This window comes from Trachypithecus francoisi, unplaced genomic scaffold, assembly GCF_009764315.1.
Source record: "Trachypithecus francoisi isolate TF-2019V2 unplaced genomic scaffold, Tfra_2.0 Lachesis_group8, whole genome shotgun sequence".
In the NCBI taxonomy this organism is placed as follows: domain Eukaryota; kingdom Metazoa; phylum Chordata; class Mammalia; order Primates; family Cercopithecidae; genus Trachypithecus; species Trachypithecus francoisi.
The window spans coordinates 120,290,376-120,312,177 of NW_022681473.1; the positions used below are offsets into that span (position 1 = coordinate 120,290,376).

Below are 21,802 nucleotides of genomic sequence, written 5' to 3' on the forward strand. Positions count from 1 at the left end.
AAACTGAGGTGTAAAAATAAGTTAATACTCATTTCTTTAGAAAAGCAGATGGATATGTGATGGAGAAAGAGGAGGTGGGGTTTTATTGGAAGAGAAAGGTGTTCTAGAAATGGCAACCAGAGGAAAGCAGCCGCTCCTCTGGGGTCCTTTCTCGTGCTAGTCCACGAGAAGCCTCAGCTGAATGAAACCAAACCCAAGTAAAACCTCAGATGCATCTAATGGCACACACTTTTAAGAATCAATGTGCATCCTCGACCCCATGTCTTCTCATACTTACCCTTGTCAACATGGTGTGTACTTCAAGAAATCAAGCAACAGGAATGTTTTGGGACTCAAATGCCCAAACTGGGCAGTATCTGGTCACCCCTATTTTTCTGACACTTCTCTTCTGCTTTCATTTTAGCCTACACCAATAAACAACTTAGACTTTGAGGATGCAGCTACATTTTATATTGTTTGTAAATAGCATAGATATTTGATATACAAATGTAATATGGACAGTGCTAAGGCTGCTTTCTACAGTGTGTGCGAGAGAGAGAAGAAGAAAGAGAGAGAGGTAGGGGGTGCAGCTCCAGGCTTTCTGAGTGTGTCTACTCTTCAAGGCCAAAAACACACATGAGGGAGAAGCACAGCTTGCTTCATATTTTTCCCATCCTGGATATCAATGAGATGTCCTAATAAACAGCCCCCCAAAAGTTACAAATTTCTCGAACTTTATTGATACACTGCACAATCACAACCATCTCGTATTCATCCTGAATTAGAAAAGGTTACAACTACAATGCAACATGCACAAAATTCAGGTAGTATATTCACCCTTAATACAATTATTGACAGAAATCAAGTCTTCATTGATTTTTTGAAGGAAAAGATAAGAAAGAAAATAAAAGAAAAAAGAACTCTAGAAAGCTGACAAAGTCATACTCTTGTATCATGTGATAAATTTTTAAAGCATTTGAACATAGATTGTTTTGAAGGATAATTGTGAGAATGGGCACACCCATTGTCTGACACAGCTATAACGGCACCATTGATAAGTCATAATTTTTTTTTTTCAATCTAAAGGACTCTGAACTTGACAGATACATTTTCGTACACCCACACATTCCTCACAACTGCACTTTACATGTCACGAAAATTTCCGAATGATTAAAAATGTTCCCTTTAACTATCACAAGGGCAGTTTGTATTATATAGCATTGTTATTATTGATAGCTTTATAAATCTGCCAAATAACGTAGAACGTAGCCTCAAAAGGATGGTCGAGGGTTCGCGACCTTTCTTTCTCCACCCAGTGGTGTGGAGCAACTCTGTGCCTTAAAAAGGGCACCATTGAAAGAAACAAAAAGAAATCTCTTTCAAAATGCTGGAAATTAGGCTTAGCTGACTACTTTCAGGATAAAGACAATTGCGTCTAATGAAGTCCACTCAACATTTCTTTGGACTCTAAGTATTCTGCACCTGAAGGCCAAATTGAACTAGCTCAGCGCTATCTTTTTTGCCACATCTTTAATTACAAATCTATTTCTTCTTCCTTTCATTTACTTCTCCTAAGTAAGAAATGTGGGAAATGAGACTGGCTTTTTATTTGTTTGCATGTGGTGGTCATTAGGCATTCTCCTCACAGGGCCTGTTTTTGAAAATGTTGCCTTCCTACTACACACCTGTGAAGTTTTACTCAAGTGCTCCAACTTACTTGTCTTCAAGTAAAAAGACAGGGAAGCTCTGAATAATAGGAGGGGAGGCAATTGGGCATGAGAGTTTCCAGGATAAGGTCATGTGCAAAATGAAAACAAAAGATTCTTGCTGTTGGAGAGAAAGAAAATAAATGCATTTTTTCCAAAAAGAAAAACCTTATGCTGCTTCCCTTAATTCCAAAGGGATTAACATTTGCTTTCGTGTGTGTATTGGTCTGTTTCATTTCGGGCTGGTTTTAGGTAATGCATAGCCAGTTTTTCTTTCTCGAAATCAAAGTCAGTATGAAATTGAGGAAAGATGCCCCACCACCAGATCTTACCTCATCTTAAGCCACTCCTCCCCTCCTTCTACTATGGGCTGGCGACAGCCAACCAACACTTGAATATTCAATGTACAGCCACTCCTGATGCAGCCACAGGGATAAGCTCTCGTCGGGGTTGCCTGCCCACTTTTGGGGTTCTCTGCTTTTCTCATGGGATGGTTCTTTCAGCACAAATAGAACTTGCTGACTCCTCTTTGTTGAAGGCAAACTGAGTGAACTGATGCAGAAACAGATCCTGAAACCCAGCCTCAGCTTTGAAGTTGCTAGAGTCCCAGAATATTCTTCTCACCCAGGTTTTGAGAACAAACTGCCCAATCTGTGAAATGTATCATCTGGTAAGAGGCATGGATGTAAGAAGAAAGAGGCTTGGGCCTCTTTGTGACAGAAAACCTTACCTTTTCTTCTGTTCAGTGGAGCACAATTGCAGCAGAACAGCCATGTGCAGTACTCTGCGTAAAACCTGTGTATGTTTTCACAACCACTTCTCTACATCTCCCCCCTCCCCGAATTAAAGCAAGAACGAGAAAAAACTAAACACGCTTGTTTAGATTTGCAGTTGACTGTATCAGGCACTTGACATTAAACTACTGAAAAACAAGCTTGGCCGGAGCCTTAACACAAGCACTTTCATTGGCATTACTTTGGTGGAAGTGCATACGAACTCTGTTTTGGGAAGGGGAAGGGTTTCAGAGTCCCTACATTGCTAATTCCTCTCACCTAATCTCCTAACAAGCCTTACTTGGCTTCCTTTTCATGTGGAAAACCTGCAAGAGATATACTTGCTCAGACTTGTGTGTTTTGTCCTGCCTTTCCCCCACCCCATGCCCACTACTGGCACCCTGAACAGATCTAGCCTGTAGGCCTTCTCCATGTACTCTCCATCTGTGAAGTTGGAAAAGTGTGGATATTGTCTTGTGTAAGCATTTGTTGTTCTATATGCTTCAAAATGATGGGTGACAGCCACTGTCCCATGAAGCCATCCCCACCAAAGAAACACAAAACACAGAAGCAGAAATATGTCTGTTGTGAAGAAGTCATTCTCACCCCCAGTGAGTACCCCAGTTGCCTTGGGTTGTATTTACTTTGTTGTCTTTACCCCAGACAGATGAGGATCGACTGTAGCATTTTTCTCCCTCTGAAACGTGGCTGGGATAGGTACCCACCAGAGGGGCATCTTAGTATCCTGTGGAAGGGGGAACAGTAGGATTCCATAGTGACCCCGAAGCCAGCCTTTTTGGGTTGAGAGGTTCTGATGATCTTGGCCATAAGAGCATGGACCGTTTCCTGTAGACCAAGTCTTGGAGTGAGGAATAGGTCCAGCATGTCCATTTCAAGTACTGTGTTCTCCAAGACTTTCCACTCTTCACAGCCTTCACATTTATTCCACTCCAAAGTAACAAATTTATTATCAGTAGCATGCTCAGATGACACATTTGATTCTCATACACTATCTGACACCAACTCAACTCCGGATGCTGAAGGTGGTGACAGATCTGAAAAGTCTATGTGCAACCTTTAATTCTGATTTTGTGCCTGCTCATGATCATTCCTGGAACTGGGAATCAATGCGCCACTCCTGGCACATCATTTATGGTTCCCGAATCTGGCTCCTGGCAGCTCACTAGGAAATGCAGATGTCTGTTTACAGCTGGAAAATGTAACATTAATTTCACTCACACCAGCTCTACCTCTTAAGACAGTGCTTAGCATTTAGTGTGCCAAGATCACCTATGTATGTATGTATATATGTATAGCTATCTCTGTGTATGTTTCCCCATGGCAGAGGTCACACTCATGTGCCTGATGGACAAAAGCAAAGAGGGCACTGATACTGGAGGAAGAAGACCAGTTAAGCATTAAGGGCACAGAATTCTATGGTGCTCATATTTTTTATTTTTTAGACTGAGGACCTGAAAAGGTTTTCCAGCTGAGGCAGGGCAGGTCTGCGATTGATGCTGCATTCTCATCCTCTCTGTGGGTCAGTCCCTGCAGCACACCTGTGCGGTCTGCAATGCCTTTATTTGGAATCCCAGGCAACCTTGCTGGATGAGTCCTTCTTGTCCCAGGAGACAAGGCAGCAAAGGTGGGTCAGCTCTTGTTTGTATGCTGGGTCTGCTTTGAACCTGAAGAGCTGGTGAAGTTCTTCCCCAAAGCCACTGGAGAAGCAGCCTGCATCCGAGGAAACTGTGTCACTGACACTTTCTCCCTTCTGTTTGCAGTGTTGTGTTAATCAAGTGCTTGAAAATTAAGTCAGTTGCTCAAGTGCCCTCAGCTTAGAAGAGCTTCCTGAAACAAACACCAGAGTTGTCAATACACCCGCCATGTAATTGGCCTCCATCAGCTTTTTACTGGATAGTTTTCAAACAGATTAAACCAGGACTGGAGCAGAAAGGAGACTCTAGCTGCAGTCATCCCACTCAGGCGGGTGGACTTTTCACTTTGCATTGCAGAGACACATGTGGTTTTCTTCTCTCATGTTCTTGCTGTTAAGGAAAGCCAGCCATAGGTTCCTGACACGCACTTTCTTGAAGGGTTGAGAGAAGCATAAAGGCTGGCACCTTTGTCCTTCAAGTGCAAAAGGAAAACCACAGTGCTAATCAAGACTTTTCTAGGCGGATCTGCTTCCCAAGAAGATGTTTTAGAAAACACAGGCTCTCCCGGAATAGTAAGTGACTGACCATTAGCTTGCTACTTGGCCCATCTGTTAGTGTCTCCTTTGGGTGGATAGGATACCAGATTTTAAAGAGTCCACAACACAGGGTATTGCTTTTTTATGTTGTTAGCCTGTGAGATTGCTGACTTTCACAGAAGTTGATAGGTAATTTTGAAGATGCTAATGTCTGCTGATGGTGTATACATGAATACAGTGGGAGAGATACGATATGATTAGAGATTAATATGGGGATGAATTGATAGTGAGTAGTAGGGAGAGAAACAGAAAGGAGTGTTAGACAATTACACTGATATATTGATAAACAGTACATAGGTTGCTAGAGAGGAAGACAGGTGGGTAGGTGAGATAAATCAGACATTTGAGTAGATGGGTAACTGTATGATTACTTTGATAGACAGCTTGATGAAACCTAAATAAATCAGCCACCTATCAATCACTTTTATGAGTTGAACTTCTCTTTAAAAGAGAAGTACTATTTTCAAAATGCCTCCCCCTTTTTTGGCCACTTGACTTGCAAAATTTAGTGTTAGGTTGCAAGCATAGCCCCAAACTTCAAATCCCTGCAGATGGTGGAAGAAATGAGTAGGGCAGAGGGGCTACAGAAGATGGCACAATCATCTAGATTGAAATATATAGATAAGGATATAGTAGGACAGTGTCCCAGAAAGAAAAGAGGTGAACCCTAATGGAATTAGATAATAATTAACATGGATGGGGGGATGTGTACATTGTCATTAGGAAAATAATCGTAGATAATAGGACACTTGGATGTAGCTCTTGCTGTGCACTATGTTATGAGTCAAGTTGTGTCTTCAGGGTGTTTATTGTGAGGCTCAATTTTTGCCCAAATGAAACTTACGTTTTGGTATGTGTGGCAGGGGATGCTGGTGGGAATGATGACGAGGAGAGAAGCAGAGGAAAGGGAAGGGTCAGGGTAGCAGGAGCAGACCGCATTTTTGGACACACCAATGAATGATTATCCTACATGTGGTAGAACCCTGCCCACCCCACCCCCAACCCCACTCATTCAAGCTGGAAATAAAAGCAAACAAACAAACACACAAAAACAGAAAGAAAACAAATCCAGAAGAAGAACAGAAAAACAAACAAACAAAAAGAAGCCCACGCTGGTTTGCTCTCCGCAGTGTAGATTAAAGTCTGTGATATGGAGAAGCAGGTGTTGCTCAGAGGACCTAGGATTTCTTATCAAAACTTGATGAAGAAGTGGGCTAAGAGGGTCCCTGATAGCCAGAGACAAGCCAGTGCTCTGGAGGCCGAGTTTACACCATCAATGACTGCTCCAGGCCCTGTGCAGGAGAGAGAGAGACAGAACCATTAGCATACATCCAAGGACACCATAGTTCTTCCCTGACAAACAAATACACATACATGCTTCCCACCTTCCACCCTTCCGCTGACCATTCCGAGTCTAGACAAAGGAAAATGCCCATTGGGAGTATTTAGGAACTCGAAGGGGCAAGCTGTTGGGATGCCTTGACCAGTGCAGCCTGCTCCGAAAGACTGTGCTTAAAAAGTAAATAGGTGAAGCTCAGGCTAGTCATTGAGGCCCATGGGCCCAAAGGTTAGGGCAACACATGGAAAGGCAGACCTGCTGGCTGTTTTCTAAGCAGTGCCTCTAACTGTGTGCTATACTTGGAGAGTGTCCAGTACATACAATGCGTCGGGGGGCACAGGGCCAGAGAGGCAAGGAGCAGGTGGCGGGGTAGGAAGGGGAGAGGGATGGAGACATAAGTCCAAGTGTTGATGTAGCAGACTCGTCAACCTCAGTGCATGCGACCTAGGTGTTGTGGAGGCTCCTCCTGCAGCAGCTGAGAAAGGAAGAAAAATCATCCCCATGGGTTTTAAAGACTGGAATTAGGCTTGTCCCAGCAGACAGTGCTGCCTCGCCAAAGGCCTTGAAGCAGATCAACATGCCCAAAACAGATTGCTCCTGAAGAGTCCACCCAAGGGGCTCTCCCTTGATTTTTTTTCTACCTTCTCTCTCTCTCTCTCTGGCCCTTTCCTGTATCCCCAGTAAATCATTCAAGGTCCACTGGGAAATAAGTCCACAGTATCATGAGTGCTGTTCTTTTCCTCTCATCTTCCATGGCTCAAGAAGACAAATCACATGAATTGGTATTATCCCAGCCTGCTGCAAGGGCAGGTGTATCTAACTCGGCCCAGGCGTTCCTCCATCACCTTTATCAGCAAGCGCATAGGGTGGTACGCAAGACCGGGAGCCAGCAGTAAGCATATCCCAGAAAAAGCAAAATCTGTTATTACCAAGGGATTAAAAGCCATTGAGAGTCATTTCTATAAAACTGGTGAAGAAGCAAAGGAGATCCAAAGGAGACAGTACACCTCTTCTACCATCTCAAGCCAGGACTTCACAGCTTCTTTGAGAAGCAAATTGGCCTGCTGGAGATAAGCTGAGGTGCAGCAGAACCTTTTTAGACAGGACCAGTTCATGTGGCTTGCCTATCAACCTTATGGTGAGGATCCATGCCTTGCCCAGGAGGGACTGATGGGAAGATTTTACTTTGGGAAATTCAGGTCTCTCACTTCAGCAATGAGTATACAACTGTTCCTCTCCACTAATCTTAACATGAATACCTTTTATTTCTACTTAAAATATACATGCTTTTATGCACTAAAAGTCATATTTGCTTGATAGCTTGAAGTCTGACTCATATTACCCTGCATTTTTGTCAGAGAATATTAACAAAAAAGGGTGGGATCCAGGTTCTAGCAACATGTTAATGTCCCAGAGGAGGCTCCATAGGTATTGATGGAAAGTAGCCTGACTGTGGGGCCTCCAGCAATCCTGGCACACATCCCGAGAAATCCTACTGGCCTGCAGAATGCACTTAGCTAGAAATGCTCAGGTTGAAGCTCAAGGTAATTCTCTGCATATTGTCTTTGCAAAAGATGAGTGATTTAGATTTTTAAATAAGTTTATTTACATTTTTAAATAAAAATATGTACATGAAGATACTTTTAAAGAAACATATGGACAGATTCATAAAGCATGTATGTTTCTTTAAAATTATCTTTTTGTTTATATTTTTCTTGAAAAGTATTTTCATGACATATATGGTGTGTGTACTAGACTAGTTACGTATGTGTATATGTATATACGTATATGTCTTTGTCTAATTTATTATTTTGAACTTAAGAAACAATTGAAGCCCTGATAGGCTCCACTGTAGACAGAGAGAACCCTTGAGTGTAGGAATCATTCTCTCCAAGTTCTGCCAGTGAACTGAGACATTCCTGTGGATACCATGCCGTCAGCACAAGGTTGAATATAGCTAAAACAAAGAGGAGCGGGGCAATACACACAGAAAGAAGAGCATGGAAGAGTGGGGCTCAGAGAGAGAAAGAGGCAGAATGGCAAAGGGAAGTGAGTGTTTCTGGTGGTGAGCAGCAGTTGCCATCGGATGCTTGGTGCTTACTGGGTGGAGGTTTACAGCCATACTCAGCTTCTGTTGAGTGTTCCCAAGAGTGGAAATGCAAGGGGGACTTAGCAGATATGCAGGCTGCTCAGCCTGCTTAGGGCCATGATGACAACATACAATCACACTGTGCTCTTCACGTGGCAAGCATGATTCTAGATGCTAAACATATATATAATCAGTCATTTAATCATCACATGAACCCTCTGAGCTATGTGCTACTGTCATCCCCACTTTATAAGTAGGAAAGCTGGGAACAGAGCAGTTAGACATCTTACCTATGGCCACACAACTGATACACCGTGAGCTGTATTAGAACCAAGTCACTGCCCTCAGAATCTATGCCCATAATTGTTACAAGTCTACTTCCTCTCTGTAGAAAATGACCATTTGTGCAGGTTTTCCAGGGACCACAATATCATGGTGTGAGAGAAACAATGGACTGGGAATACAGTGTCTCTGTGTGAATGTGCGGCACCCTAGCTGAGTGACGGTCCCTCTCCCGGCTTTGCTTCTCACATTGCAAACTGAGAAGAGATGGGGTTTGATGACCTGTGAGGTCCTTCTTCTATTAGCTCTCTGAGTTATTACATGAATGGAAATTCTGCATCCAGGTGTTAGGAGAGATAGTTGGTGAGTAGCCAGACAGCCTTCTTCAGTTGAAAGAAAACCATCAACATGTGCCTTTTGCACTTCAGAATTCCGTCTCCCCTGAGACTGCAAGAGGGCACCAAACACTCTAGACCCTAAAGTTTCCCTTTTGCAGCCCCATTTTCTATGTGGCTTCAGGGAGTTTTATTCTTCAGCAGGTGTGATGAGCACCTGCTTTGTTGTATCAAATGCCGTAGCAATTTATTGCCTAAGTGCCTTTGGTCAACTGGTATATGAGAAACGGCTGGGCTATTGTGGCCAGAGAATGAATTTAATCCACTATGATACAGAGTGAAGCTAGCATCACTTTCCTCCTACAGATCCTGGGCACATTGGAGACTTGTCAGCTGGCCCAAATGCCAATGCGGTGAGGGCTCTGCCGGAGGGCTCTCCAGCTGTGTTTGGAGCGGGTACATCTATGTACCACTCTCTGGACTGGAAGAGTGTGAGACAAAAGCCATGGGCAATGAACTCATTCTTTAACTGCAACTTTGCAGTAGCCCTGTGTAACTGGAAATGAGGAAAAGAAAGTTTCTGGGTTAGTTCTCTCCCACCAGGCTTCTGTATGCTACAGTTGCTCACCTGACTTGGCCAAATGCTTTTCTGCTTTAATATAAAAGTGATGGGTTGCTGCAATTCAAGTAATTTGGTGTGGTCCCATGGCCTCGGGGCTCACATTTGTTCCCACGGGTTACCATGAGGCTGTTGTAAATACTAGCTCAGCAAAGCTACAGAGCCACCTGTGTGACAGGGGAGGACACGGTTTTGAAGGAACTCTTCAGGCTGGGCTCAGCAGTGGTAGCACTGAAGCTTGCATACAGGGCTTCAGAGTCAGGTTGAGGACAGTTTTCCTAGAGTATGGCCTCAGCCGGTAACAGCTGCATGGACTTCTCCAGGTACTTCGTACCCAAGACAATACAATTTTGAATTTCAATACACAGGATCAGAAACCCAAATGTTTGTATTTATTCATGTATTGGTAAAAATTGGAAGAAAGGTGATTCTTCTCTAAAACCTAGAATCCCAGGTTTGGAAATAAGAGGCAGATTTTTTTCCTTTTTTTTTTTTTTTTTTTTTTTGAGACAGAGTCTCGCCTTGTCGCCCAGGCTGGAGTGCAGTGGCTCGATCCTGGCTCACTGCAAGCTCCGCCTCCCGGGTTCATGCCATTCTCCTGCCTCAGCCGCCCGAGTAGCTGGGACTACAGGTGCCTGCCACCACACCTGGCTGATTTTTGGTATTTTTAGTAGAGACGGGGTTTCACCATGTTAGCCAGGATGGTCTCGATCTCCCGACCTCGTGATCCACCCGTCTCGGCCTCCCAAAGTGCTGGGATTACAAGCACGAGCCACCACGCCCGGCTGAGAGGCAGATTTTTAATGGCATGTTCTATTCCAGAAAACTGATGCTAAAATACACCCGGATGAAAGCCCATGGGTTTGGAAGAAAGGCGAAGGAGCAGACTTACTGGAAGCATCACTGAGAAAACACCCCTAGGGACCTCAGGAAAGGTTCTCTACGCTCCCCTGGGGTAAGGTCGCTAACTGCACTCTGGCAGTGCCGGAGTTGGACCAATTCGGGTTTAAATTCTGACCCTGTGGGTTGCCAGCTCTGTGACCTTAGGCAAGATACTTTCTGTTTTCTCACTGAAAATAGGCGTGATGACGCTGAGTTTGCAGGACTGGTTGAAGGATGAATGTAATCAGTACAGTGCCTGGTACAAAGTAGTCATGTGATCATGGCAACTGCTGTTGGAACACGGCTTGCACACCTTCCCTTTCCCTTTCTTAGTGGAGACGAATACTAGCTTGTTTAGATTGTTCCAAAATATGTTGAACCTGGGGTGAGGTATTGGTAGGGGAGTGCGTAAAGAGGTGAGATAGCTTAAGGTTGGAGTGTTTGCAGCTGAGAGAGATCACTGGCTGTGAGGGCTGTGGAGGATGTGGGGCATTGGGCAGGGCATTGGGCAGGCCACTGGGAGCCAGCCACAGCCAAGCTTCCTGGCTAGGTCAAAGGGTAATGTGTCCATCCCGCAATGGAGATGGGCCCCAAGCCAGCTTTGGAAAAGTTGCAGTCTTTCATTCGACATGCATGAATTGATCCCTGCCATGCACTAGGCTCTGCTTTCAGAAAGAAAGACAGACACAGTCTCTACCTTCAAAAAGCACAAACTTTAGGAGGAGCTAGCGTATCCTCTGGCCTTGACTAAATAAAGAAACAAATAAACAGACAATTTTTTTTTTTTTAAACCATCACAGATTCTGGGAAGAAAGCCATTTGGAACAAATAACCCTAAATCCCTTTCATCTCAGGAACATCCTGCCTGTTGGATAGTCTTAAGAGGATTGATTTTAAGAGTCAGAACTGAATTTGAATTCTGGCTCTGCTACCCACCAGCAGGAAGACTTTGGATAAGACCGCCGACTTCTCTGAAACAGTTTCTTTTATGTATAAAATGTGGAAGGGGTAGTTCTATCTACCTTTGCAGGGTCACTCTGAGAATAAGTTAAGATGGTGTCTGCAATCATCAAGTACAGAGTAAAGGATGATGAAATATTAGGCGAGTTGGAATTAAGGCAAGAATTGCTAATCCATCAAACGGCATCTTGTGTGGGGGTCCTGCTTTTAAAGAAAGAGGGGTTCTGGAGTACTAGGTTCTCGAAGGTTACTCCCCAGCACCAGCTGAAAGCAACCTTGGCTCTGCCTCGTAATTGGGTGACCTTGTCCCTTCTGGAAAGGCCCGAAGTGGCTGCTAACCACAGGTAAAAGCTTCCTAACGAATGCCAGCTATTCTGAGGAAGTGTATTCAGCAGCCCAGTACTTTCTGTGGGCAAATGCCACACTTAAGGACTCTTTCTCTATTTATGGTTAACGATGATTCCATTGAACTAGAATGGCTGCTACAAATATCAGGCTTAATTAAATATTTTCAAGGATAAATGGAAAGTGAGAACATGTAATTATGCCCTTTACCATTCTTCCAGTACCTCCTCCTTCACCCTTTTTAAGGTTAAAAAGTAATGGCTTCTTCATGCCTGAAGTTAAGCATCTTTAAAAATACAAGCTGAAATGAAGATGCAAAGCCACAAAATAAACTGCGAGTGACAACACAGTGACAACAACAAAATACTTTGGGGACAGGTATACAGACAAATAAGATTTCCTTCAGAATACAGAAAGAATAGTTAGAGACCAGACATGGTTAGGAGACAAGTTTCAGAAGCGGCAAAGGGATCCATTTGTGTGGCCATTATGACCACAGCAGGTCCATGAGGCTACAAGGGAAGCTCAACAGGGGTAAGACACACAACAACAACAACAACAACAACAAAATGAACAAATAAAAATTCTACTTTTGAGAAGTTACTTATCTTGGTAAATTGTTAGATTTGTGCAAAAGTCATCATGGTTTTTGCCATTACTTTTAATGGCAAAAAAACATGATGACTTTTGTATCAACCTAATAAATATACTGAACATTAGATTTTTTGTTTGTTTATTTGTTTTTTAGAGAATGTGATCTCGGCTCCCTGCAACCTCTGCCTTTCAGGTTCAAGTGATTCTGCTGCCTCAGCCTCCCAAGTAGCTGGGATTATGGGCATGCACCACCACGTCTGGCTAATTTTTGTAGTTTTGTAGAGATGGGGTTTCACCATGTTGCCAAGGCTGTTCTTGAACTGCTAGCCTCAAGTGACCCACTCGCCTCAGCCTCCTAAAATGCTGGAATTACAGGCATGAGCCACCACGCCGAAAATCTAATGGCCTAAACATTAGATTTTTAAGAAGAAAATTTGGTTGAAGGCTTAAAACAGAATAAAGTCACACCTACCACATAAGAACTGGGAACTTCAAGCCTGGCCATCCTGGCACAAAGGTTTTACTGCTGCATTCAGGGGTAGCTCAACACCCTCTTGAGTGGCAGGTGTTGACAATCACAGTACCCAAACTCAGCACAGAGCTCTCAGAAAAAAATAGAGAAGCTTCCTGCTGAGATCTTGCCTCATGAGAGATTTTGAAGCTTAAAAATGTAGTGTATATAACAAGCCATGAAGGTATTGGAATGTGTCACTGGTTTTCTTTTCCATGATTGTAATGAAAATATGACATCGAGCAACCATAAACTATATAGCTGAAATTCTACTAAAATGGCAGATGGTAGGGTGATCACACTAAAAAAGAAAAGAGAAAAAAAAGCCCATAGGCAAGTTGAGCTTGTTGATAGCACAGTGAGATTAATGAAATAGCTGAAGTCTAAGAAGATATGGTTTTGTTCTGAAATTTGGATAGGTTTGTAAGTATGATTATGAACTGTATGACCTTCCTAATGAGGAACCAAAAGGATAATGATGTTCTTGGTGATTAAAAGAGGAGCGAAGAAATCTAATTAGATGATGTATGTGTTGCACTTGTTGGTGAAACATAAAGCTATTTTTAGAGGCGCTGGCTGATGAAGGCGCACTACTTCCCTTCAAAGGGAACTTTTCCTCCATTGAGTTTAATTACAGCGGCAAACGCGGCACTGGATTGTTTCACAAGTAAGATCAACCAACAAGGCTCTGCAGCACAACTAAGACCAGTCGATAAAGAGGCAACCATCTTTGTTCTGTTCTCCTTAACACACCCTGTTTTGTGCTTACCACAAAAACAAAAGCTTAAGAAGTTAATATCAGAAGTTAATTCAAATCTGTCAGCTCATCACAAACCTGAAAGAGACAAGACTTGAGTCGATATTGAACCACAAGCTCTGTGTCTGTGCTGACATCAGCACACCCTGAACGCTCAGTGTTAAATTCTAAATGCTTAGGCTAATAGCCAGATGTCAATGATTCAGAGTGATGAGGGCGGGGTACGAGCCAATGACAAGGAACCTCATCAAGAATGAAATGGGAAATGTCTGCAGTTTTTTTCTAATATGTTGACATTTTGCAGGTTGGGGGAAAATACAAATGATTACGCTGCTGTCATCAGCCAAAAGCAATGGTGTTTCTCTCTGACTCATTCCCTTCCCACCTGGATTTAAATTGTGGATTTGAAAAATAAAAACCATACACATTATCAGCAGGAAACGGACAAATATGTGCAGCTTTTGATGTCTCTGCAAGAAGATATGATGTGATGAACATCTTCCTAAACAGAGAATTGGAATATGTGGTATAGCCTCCTTCAAAAAGGAGATCTGGGATGGGGGGACCCTAAATTTCAAATTAGATTTGGAACATACAGGAGGCTGGAATGCAAGGGAAAGTCAGAAAAACAGTGATTTGGCTTCCCTGAGGGGAGGGGACTGCAAGTTCTCTTGGGTATTTGGCTATTCTTTGGTTAGTGAAAGGTATGAGACTGTATAGAGGCTATAACCCATGCCCTCACTGACTGGAAGATATATTTATTAATTCAACAAACAGTTACTGGGGAACAATCACTGGAAGATGTAGTGTTACATCCTCTAAGTGCAGAAAAACATACAAACAAAATATAAGCCTAGGGGTCAGCCACCATGAGAGCCCAAAAGATGAGGGATTAATTCTTCAGTGGAGCTCACAAATGCTTTACATATGAGGCATCATTGAGCAGAGCCCAGAAAGTATGCACTCATCAGACACAGAAGGGGCACAGCCTGCTTCTGTGACCCTCCAGCACACTGGGAGACACAGTATATGGGTTTGAAAGAAACAGGGGATCAAGTCAGACAGACCTAGGTACAAAACCTGCTGTTGTCCCTTGCCTCTTCCATCCATGCTGGAATCCCTCCTACCTGGGGGAATTTAGTAACATCATTTGTTCTTTGAGCTCTAGGCTCTTCTTCTGTCCAGTGAAAAATAATAACAGTATCTATCTCAAAGGCTTCTTAGGTGTCTAAAGCCATGTGTGGCTGACACTTGATAGCTGGCAGCTTCTTTATTCCTCGAGCACGGCCATTCTTAAATTTTATTGTAACTGCCTATTTACTTGTTTGTGCAAGATCAGAAATTCTGTTTGTCCTTGTACCTTAGTCCTTGTATAATTCCTGGCATACAGTAGACAGTAAACAAATATTTGTTGACTAGACGAATGGATGGAGGGATGGAGGGATGGATGGATGGATGGATGGATGGATGGATGGACGGATGGATGGATGGAGAGTGGCAACAGCATGATGTCTAATGGGATCTGGGACACAGGGGCCCAGCCTGGTGGATGCAGGGAAGGCCACAGGTGGAGTGCCGGGGACACTTGAAGCTATAAGTCTATGCTGACCTCACAGTGAGAACAGCCTTAGCGTCAAGCTGTTCTGGGAGGCAGAAGTTTTCAGCAATCGAAATGACGAGGTTCATTCTGAGTTCTGGAAATGTCACTTGGCCCTGCTGTGGCAAACCAATAGGAGTTGGACTGCCAAAGAAAGACGAGAGAACCAGTGAGAGGATATCACAATTGTCCATGTGTGACACATGCCACAATGTGAGTGATAATGGAGACGGAGAAGTCAGAGGAAAGGCCATTTGGTGGGACTTGTTGGCTAACAGATGTGAGGAGTGAGGGAGAGGAGAAAGTCAAAAATGACCACAGATATTCTAGAGAGCGTGCAGGGAAGAGTGAGGCACACACTGGGTATTCCCAGGGGAGAAAGGCTGCCTTTGACACCCCTGTGGAATATTCAGAGAGAGTGAGTGGCTTGTAGCTCAGAATTCAGGACAGAACTAAAGAGACAAATTCAGGAATTAGCAGACTGTTGTTCAGAGGTCAACAATCTTCAGTGTGCATAAGAGTCCCTGGGAGAGTCTCTTTAAAAGTGCTTTCTCAGGACCTTCCCTAGAGATTTTGATTAAATGATTCTGGGGCAAGGCTCACATATCTGCATTTTTAAAGCATCCAGAATAAGGCTGATGCAGGCCAAAAAATACCTCACCATTGGGTGCTTGAAGGTACAGCAGAGCCCTTCCCCTCTCACCATAGGCCGACCCCTGGGAGGACCCATAGGGCAGGTGCTGTTGGAGCTAGACACAGACTGAGGAAGGTGAGAAGACAGGCACCGCCCAGTTACATCACAGAAACCAGAAGGGGGGCACTGCGAGGTGAGACGGGGTCTGACACTGAGAGGAGGTCAGGTGTTAGAGTGAGACAGATCGTGGTAGCTGAGGCATAAGAGGGTTTGAGAAAGTGGAGATACAACATGAGTTCTCCCTCCCAGAGGCCTGTGGTTGGAGGGAAGAAAAGGCACGGGTGCGGCATGGAGGTCGCACTGAAGAGAAGCTCAGTCTTTGTGCCCCCTCTCCATGTCCCGGCTGGAGCCACCTGGGGATAGGTGTAGTTGTGAGGATGCCCTAATACAGAACGAGAAGACGGAGGAGGAAGAGGAGGGAGGTGGGGATAAGGCAGCAGCACTGAGGGCTCTGCCCATGGTGGGGTGGTCTCCCATGAGAAGGAAGTCAGCAAAAGGCAGAGGGTGAGAGCCGCTGCCTGGTGCAGGCTCTGGCTGAAGGAAGTCCGGCTCAGCCAGTCTGATATGTATATTTATTCTAGAAGAATGGCCACTAGCAACAGAAAATAGAGATTCCGCCCTCATGGCTCCCAGGAGCCGCCGAGGCAGGCTGGAGTCACAGCTGCTCCAAGAGGGCTCAGGCTTGGCCTGAGGAGGAAACTCCATGCACAGATGTTGCCTTAACTGGAGCGTTTGCCTTTTTCACTTGCAATGACAGGATTCCTGTGAGTTGTCCCTGTGCCCTACACTTAACTCTTAATGTAACTGATTTGTGTTGCTGCAATTTCACAGATAAAATGTGAGAAATTTGTTTTTCTCTCTGCAGTCTCCCCGCTCTGGCTTGGCTTTGTTTGCGTTCTCTGTCCCTTTCCCCTACCAGTTCCAGTCATCCAGCCGTTTACATGCCTCATTAAGCACGTCGCACTCTCTGCAGTGCCGGATGTAATCAACTCCAGAATCTTCTTTCTCTGCACACTAAGGACAGGATGGGGGGATGGGGCTTCTTGCTCAAGGCCCAGAGGAAGCAAAGGGGGTTGGTGAACTGAGAGAAAGTGAGTGACCTCCACAAGGGACAGAGCTGTGGTCAGCAAGCTGAACACTAGCCACCCCTGCTGTTCATAGGCCTGGCAAGCCTTCAAGGTGCCAAGGGGCTCCCTGTGGGCCTTCCAATGGCTGCACCCACTCAGTAAAGCTAACCAATGCTTGGAGCAAGCTTCTTTGCAATGGTTGGAGCAAGCTGCTTTGCAATGGTTGGAGCAAGCTGCTTTGCAAAGGTTGCCCATGGTTATGGTTGATAGCTTTTGGAGACCTGTTCCTTGCCCTTTGTTCCCATTGTTTCCCAAATTCAGCATTGACACTTAGAAAACTGAAAGTAACCTGGGAATTCATCTTGCTCGGCTTTTATGTTTTATGCACGACTTAAGAACAGACAGCATCACAGTTTGTCTGTATCAGAGTCAGGACTGGAGCCCCGTGTTCCTTGCTGCTAGTGTTGACCTCCTCTCCATATCGGGCCACTTTTCCAGCACCTGCAGTTGCCTGGGGCTAAGGGAAGTGGGTGGTCTAAAATGTGCCTGTGAGTTGGCGCTCTGCCTAGGTGACCACTCTGTCCTTGTGGCTCTGTGTGGGGAAAGCAACTGGCGTGATGAAGAAGAAGGATTTCATATCGGTGCCAACAGCTGATTCATCTTGGATGATCACCTACCATGTGGTCACTCACACATTTCTAGTCATTTCAGGTTTCAAACCACTCACCAACCCATTGTCTCCAGTTTTTGTCCTCTGCAGTCTTTCAAAATTGCTTGTATCCTATTTCCCTTTGCTCTTTGCTTGTAGGTATGGACTATGAAAAGATGGAGTATGAGAGAGGCACGCTGTGAGGGGATCACAGGGGCAGAGTCAAAGAGGGCTCTCAGAAAACAGACTGACCTTCTGTGAGAGTAAATACAAACGCACGCCTGCAGATGGGGACTGTGTGTTTGGGAAGTATGAGTATATGGGTTGCAAATGTAAAAACTGTCCTTTACAAGAATTGGTTCAGAAGTAGATAGAAGAAAGGAGAATGTGATGTGGGACTTGGATCCAAGCAAACTAATAGCTGAGATGAGGCTTCATTTGGAAAGTCACCATGTCCATGATGGGTTGCCAGGTCTTTGAGCTGGATTGCAATGGGAGCAAAGCACTCCGGCATGGGATTGGGAGTACATAGGCTCAAATCCCAGCACAAGCACGGATAAGCCAGGGTGTTTTGAGTTATCGGCCTAACCTCACAATTTCCTCAAGTGTTAAGTCAGGATAAATATAGTACTTACCTCATAGAGTCACTAAGGGTGATAAAAAAGGAAAAGCACTTAGTCTAGTGCCCTGTACACACTAAATGGTTGGTAATAATTAGGCATAATTATGGGGGCATTGAGGACTAGGAAGAGCATCCCTGGCCAGGAGAAAGAGCAGGTCAACCAGACACTATCTGTCTGATCTTGCGCTGAAACTATTGACACACAGTCATAGGATCAGAGAATTGTGCCTTGTAGGGACCAAAGAAACCAAACATCTTATCCCAAATGCCTTCACTGATTAAAAATATAAAAAGACCCAGTGAGACTGACCTTCCCAAAGCCATTCAGCCAGTGAACAGCATAGGATGAGACACATACCCCTTCCTCTAGGCCATGACATTTTAATTCCTGACAGCTAAATTGTTGCTGTGACCAATACATTCTTTCCACCCCCACATACATTCACACATTCATTCATCCCACAAAGTTTTCCTGATGAGTTACTGTGTGTAGATCCTTGTATAAGGTCCTAGGGATTCAGCCAGGTATGGCCCCTATATTCATGGAGCTTACAGGCTGAAGAGGAAGAAATATTTTAAACAAATTTTGAAATATTAAACAAAAACAAAATTACAACTAGAAGATAAAGTCTATAGAAACAAGGAATCTATCTGTCGAGTCACTGCTGTCTCCTGATCACACAGAACAGTGCCTGGCTTGTAACAAGTCCTAAATGCATGTTTGTTCAATGAATGCTAGACAATGCCCTGTGCGAGTGCAGCAGTCAAAGGCACGGAATGAGTGGATGCAGAATGGGGGCTGGCCTGCTCAGAGAGGTCAGGAAAGGCTTCCTTCAGGAAGGGATGCTGAAGGCAAGTGTGTGCCAACAGGGTGAAGTGAGATAGGGTGGGTTATAGGGATCATGAATGCCAGAAAGGAAGGGCACAGGGCACTTTGGAGGAAAGAAAAGAAGTCCAGTTGAGCAGTGACTCTGGCAGGCATATGAAGGGAAGAGGTGATAGCATGGGCCATGTCACAATAAACGTTGGCAGGTACCGGTAAGAACACAACAGTATTCAGTGAGTCATGCCACTTTGATGAACATTGTCTTATGGACAATTCACAGTGGCACTCTCATGTCTGTAGGTCAGAAAATAATCATCCTACAGTTGTAAACTCAGACCTATGGTTTTTGTTTGTGGTCAAATCCACACGTCTAAACATAGCATTTATGAGATTCTTAATGTATACAATCTTTTTTTTTTTTTTTTTTTGGAGACAGAGTCTCGCTCTGTCGCCCAGGTTGGAGTGCAGTGGCTGGATCTCAGCTCACTGCAAGCTCCGCCTCCCGGGTTTACGCCATTCTCCTGCCTCAGCCTCCCAAGTAGCTGGGACTACAGGCGCCCGCCACCTCGCCCGGCTAGTTTTTTGTATTTTTTAGTAGAGACAGGGTTTCACCGTGTTAGCCAGGATGGTCTCGATCTCCTGACCTCGTGATCCGCCCGTCTCGGCCTCCCAAAGTGCTGGGATTACAGGCTTGAGCCACCGCGCCCGGCCAATGTATACAATCTTATTTAATCCTATCACCAGTCTTTTGAAGCAGGCGTTAATATCCCAATAGCATATAGGAGGGAAGGCAGGCTCAGCAAGTTTAAGTGAATGGGGTGTGAAGGCTGAATTGGAATGTAAATGGCTGCCTGTGCTATGGGCTGAATTGCATCCCTCTGCTGCCAAATGTCTATGTTGATGCTATAACCCCCAGTATGTCTGTATTTGGAGGTGGCACCTACATGGAAGTAATTAAGGTTAAATGAGGTCATAAAGGTGGGGCCCTGATCCACTATAGTTAGTGTCCTTATCAGAAGAGACACCTGAAAGCTCCCTCTCTCTCTTTCTCTATGAGAATTCAGAGGAGAAACCATGTGAGGACACAGCAGCAGTCTACAAGCCACGAGGTGAGCCCTCATTAGAACCGCCTGGGCAGAAACCCACCTCTTGGACTTCTAGCCTCCAGGACTGTGAGATAATAAATGTCTGTTGTTTAAGCCTTCCCATCTGTGGTATTTTCTTATGGCAACACAAGCCAGCTAAGACAGTTTTGGCATACACCGGCTGTTGCTAGCAGCTATGAAACACCCCTTTCTTAGTTAATGGCAGAGAGAGACAAGAAGGGCCATTGGGTTGCCAGTCCCGTGCCTTCTCTGCATCATACTCCCTGCCACTGCAATCCCACCAGCCATGGGGATAATGGCAGGTCATGGCAGGGAGGCGACTCAATCCCACCCTATCCTCTCAGTTTCGTTAAGACCAAGACCTGGGTGTTCCTGGTCACTGGGGAGCGGGCAGGACTATACGTCTGTGAGTGCCGTGGATCAAGAGCTGTGGGCAGTGATAGTTGAAGAGCTTATTTCAGGTCTAGAAAATTCAAATGTCAGCCGCACGTGGTGGCTCACGCTTGTAATCCCAGCACTTTGGGAGGCCGAGACGGGCGGATCACGAGGTCAGGAGATCGAGACCATCCTGGTTAACATGGTGAAACCCCGTCTCTACTGAAAATAGAAAAACTTAGCCGGGTGTGGCGGCGGGCGCCTGCAGTCCCAGCTACTCAGGAGGTTGAGGCAGGAGAATGGCACGAACCCGGGAGGTGGAGCTTGCAGTGAGCCGAGATCGCGCCACTGCACTCCAGCCTGGGGGACAGAGCAAGACTCCATCTCAAAAAAAAAAAAAAGAAAATTCAAATGTCATCTCTTTGCATGTGACTGAGACCGACATCTTAGAACAGTAGGGTTGAATGTCTTCCGGTTCTGGAAGCATAGCTAAGCACCAGCTACTGCTTCTTCTAAATGCCTCAGCAACTGTGTAAGAATGTGTGTGTGCATGCATGTGTGTGTGTGTCTCTCTTTGCTGATGCTCTGGGCAAATGCTCCAATACCTAATACAGGCTCCATTTCTAGGTCTCGTCCAGTCCCTATTCATTATTTAAGTGGCCTTCAGTGTTACCCAAGCTCTTTAGTTCTCCTTTCACTTATCTGTAAAATGGGGTTAATAACCTGCCTTGCACAGCATTGACATGATGCCTAGAAACCAGCATACATTTGGTAAATAGCAGATATTATCATTATGAATAATGATCCCAAGTACTTTTATTTTAAAATAAAGTTTTTAAAACTAAACCATTAGCCCTGCTTGCCTGGGGCTAAAAGAATAAAACATTCATAGTAGGGTGACATTCCCATGGAGACAGTTATCTATTAATCCAGTTAGTCTCTGGGCTGGGTTGCTCTTGGTGCTGCTGTGTGCAGAAACAGCAGAATGAGCATCCTCTTCAAACGTGACCAAGTATAAGGTTATTGTTTTGGGGGCAAAAACCCCTTCCCCTGAAACCCATAAATGTATTCCACAGAGGGCGTGTGAAAGCCATCATATTCTACATGCTTTTTATCTAAACTGTGTAAACCAAGCCCCTTGAGGTCTATCTACCTCGGAGACATACATTACAGAGGCGAAGCAGGCAAGCCTATCTTTGAAGTAGGCTAAAACTCAAAGGCATAGGCATTCAGGCAGGCAGAGGTAGGAAGGAACATGCTGTACCCACCTGCCACTGCTGATGAGGGGCTTATTTCTAAGACACACACAGCACAATGCACACACAATGCAGAGAGAAAACAAAAGACATAGATCACACATTTCAGATGGTTGGTGGACCAAGTTTAGTTAATGTCAGAGCTGAAAACTTGTGTCTGAGGTGCACGTGGAAACGTGGATACCTCT

At 44.7% G+C, this 21,802-nt stretch overlaps 1 protein-coding gene across 2 annotated transcripts in view; it reads right to left on the reverse strand.

Annotated features, from left to right (window-relative positions):
* Nucleotides 1-696: 696 nt before the first annotated feature.
* OPCML (opioid binding protein/cell adhesion molecule like) overlaps nt 697-21,802 on the reverse strand; it is a 560,135-nt gene continuing 539,029 nt past the window's right edge. Inside the window, exons 7-8 of one of the 2 annotated variants that reach the window (XM_033204746.1) lie at nt 21,627-21,653; nt 697-6,001 (exon numbers count right to left, since the gene is read on the reverse strand). In XM_033204746.1, coding sequence (XP_033060637.1) covers nt 5,901-6,001; nt 21,627-21,653 — 128 coding nt within the window. In that variant the 3' untranslated portion in view covers nt 697-5,900. The remainder of the gene's footprint in view (nt 6,002-21,626; nt 21,654-21,802) is intronic. The other variant, XM_033204747.1, reaches the window with a different exon arrangement.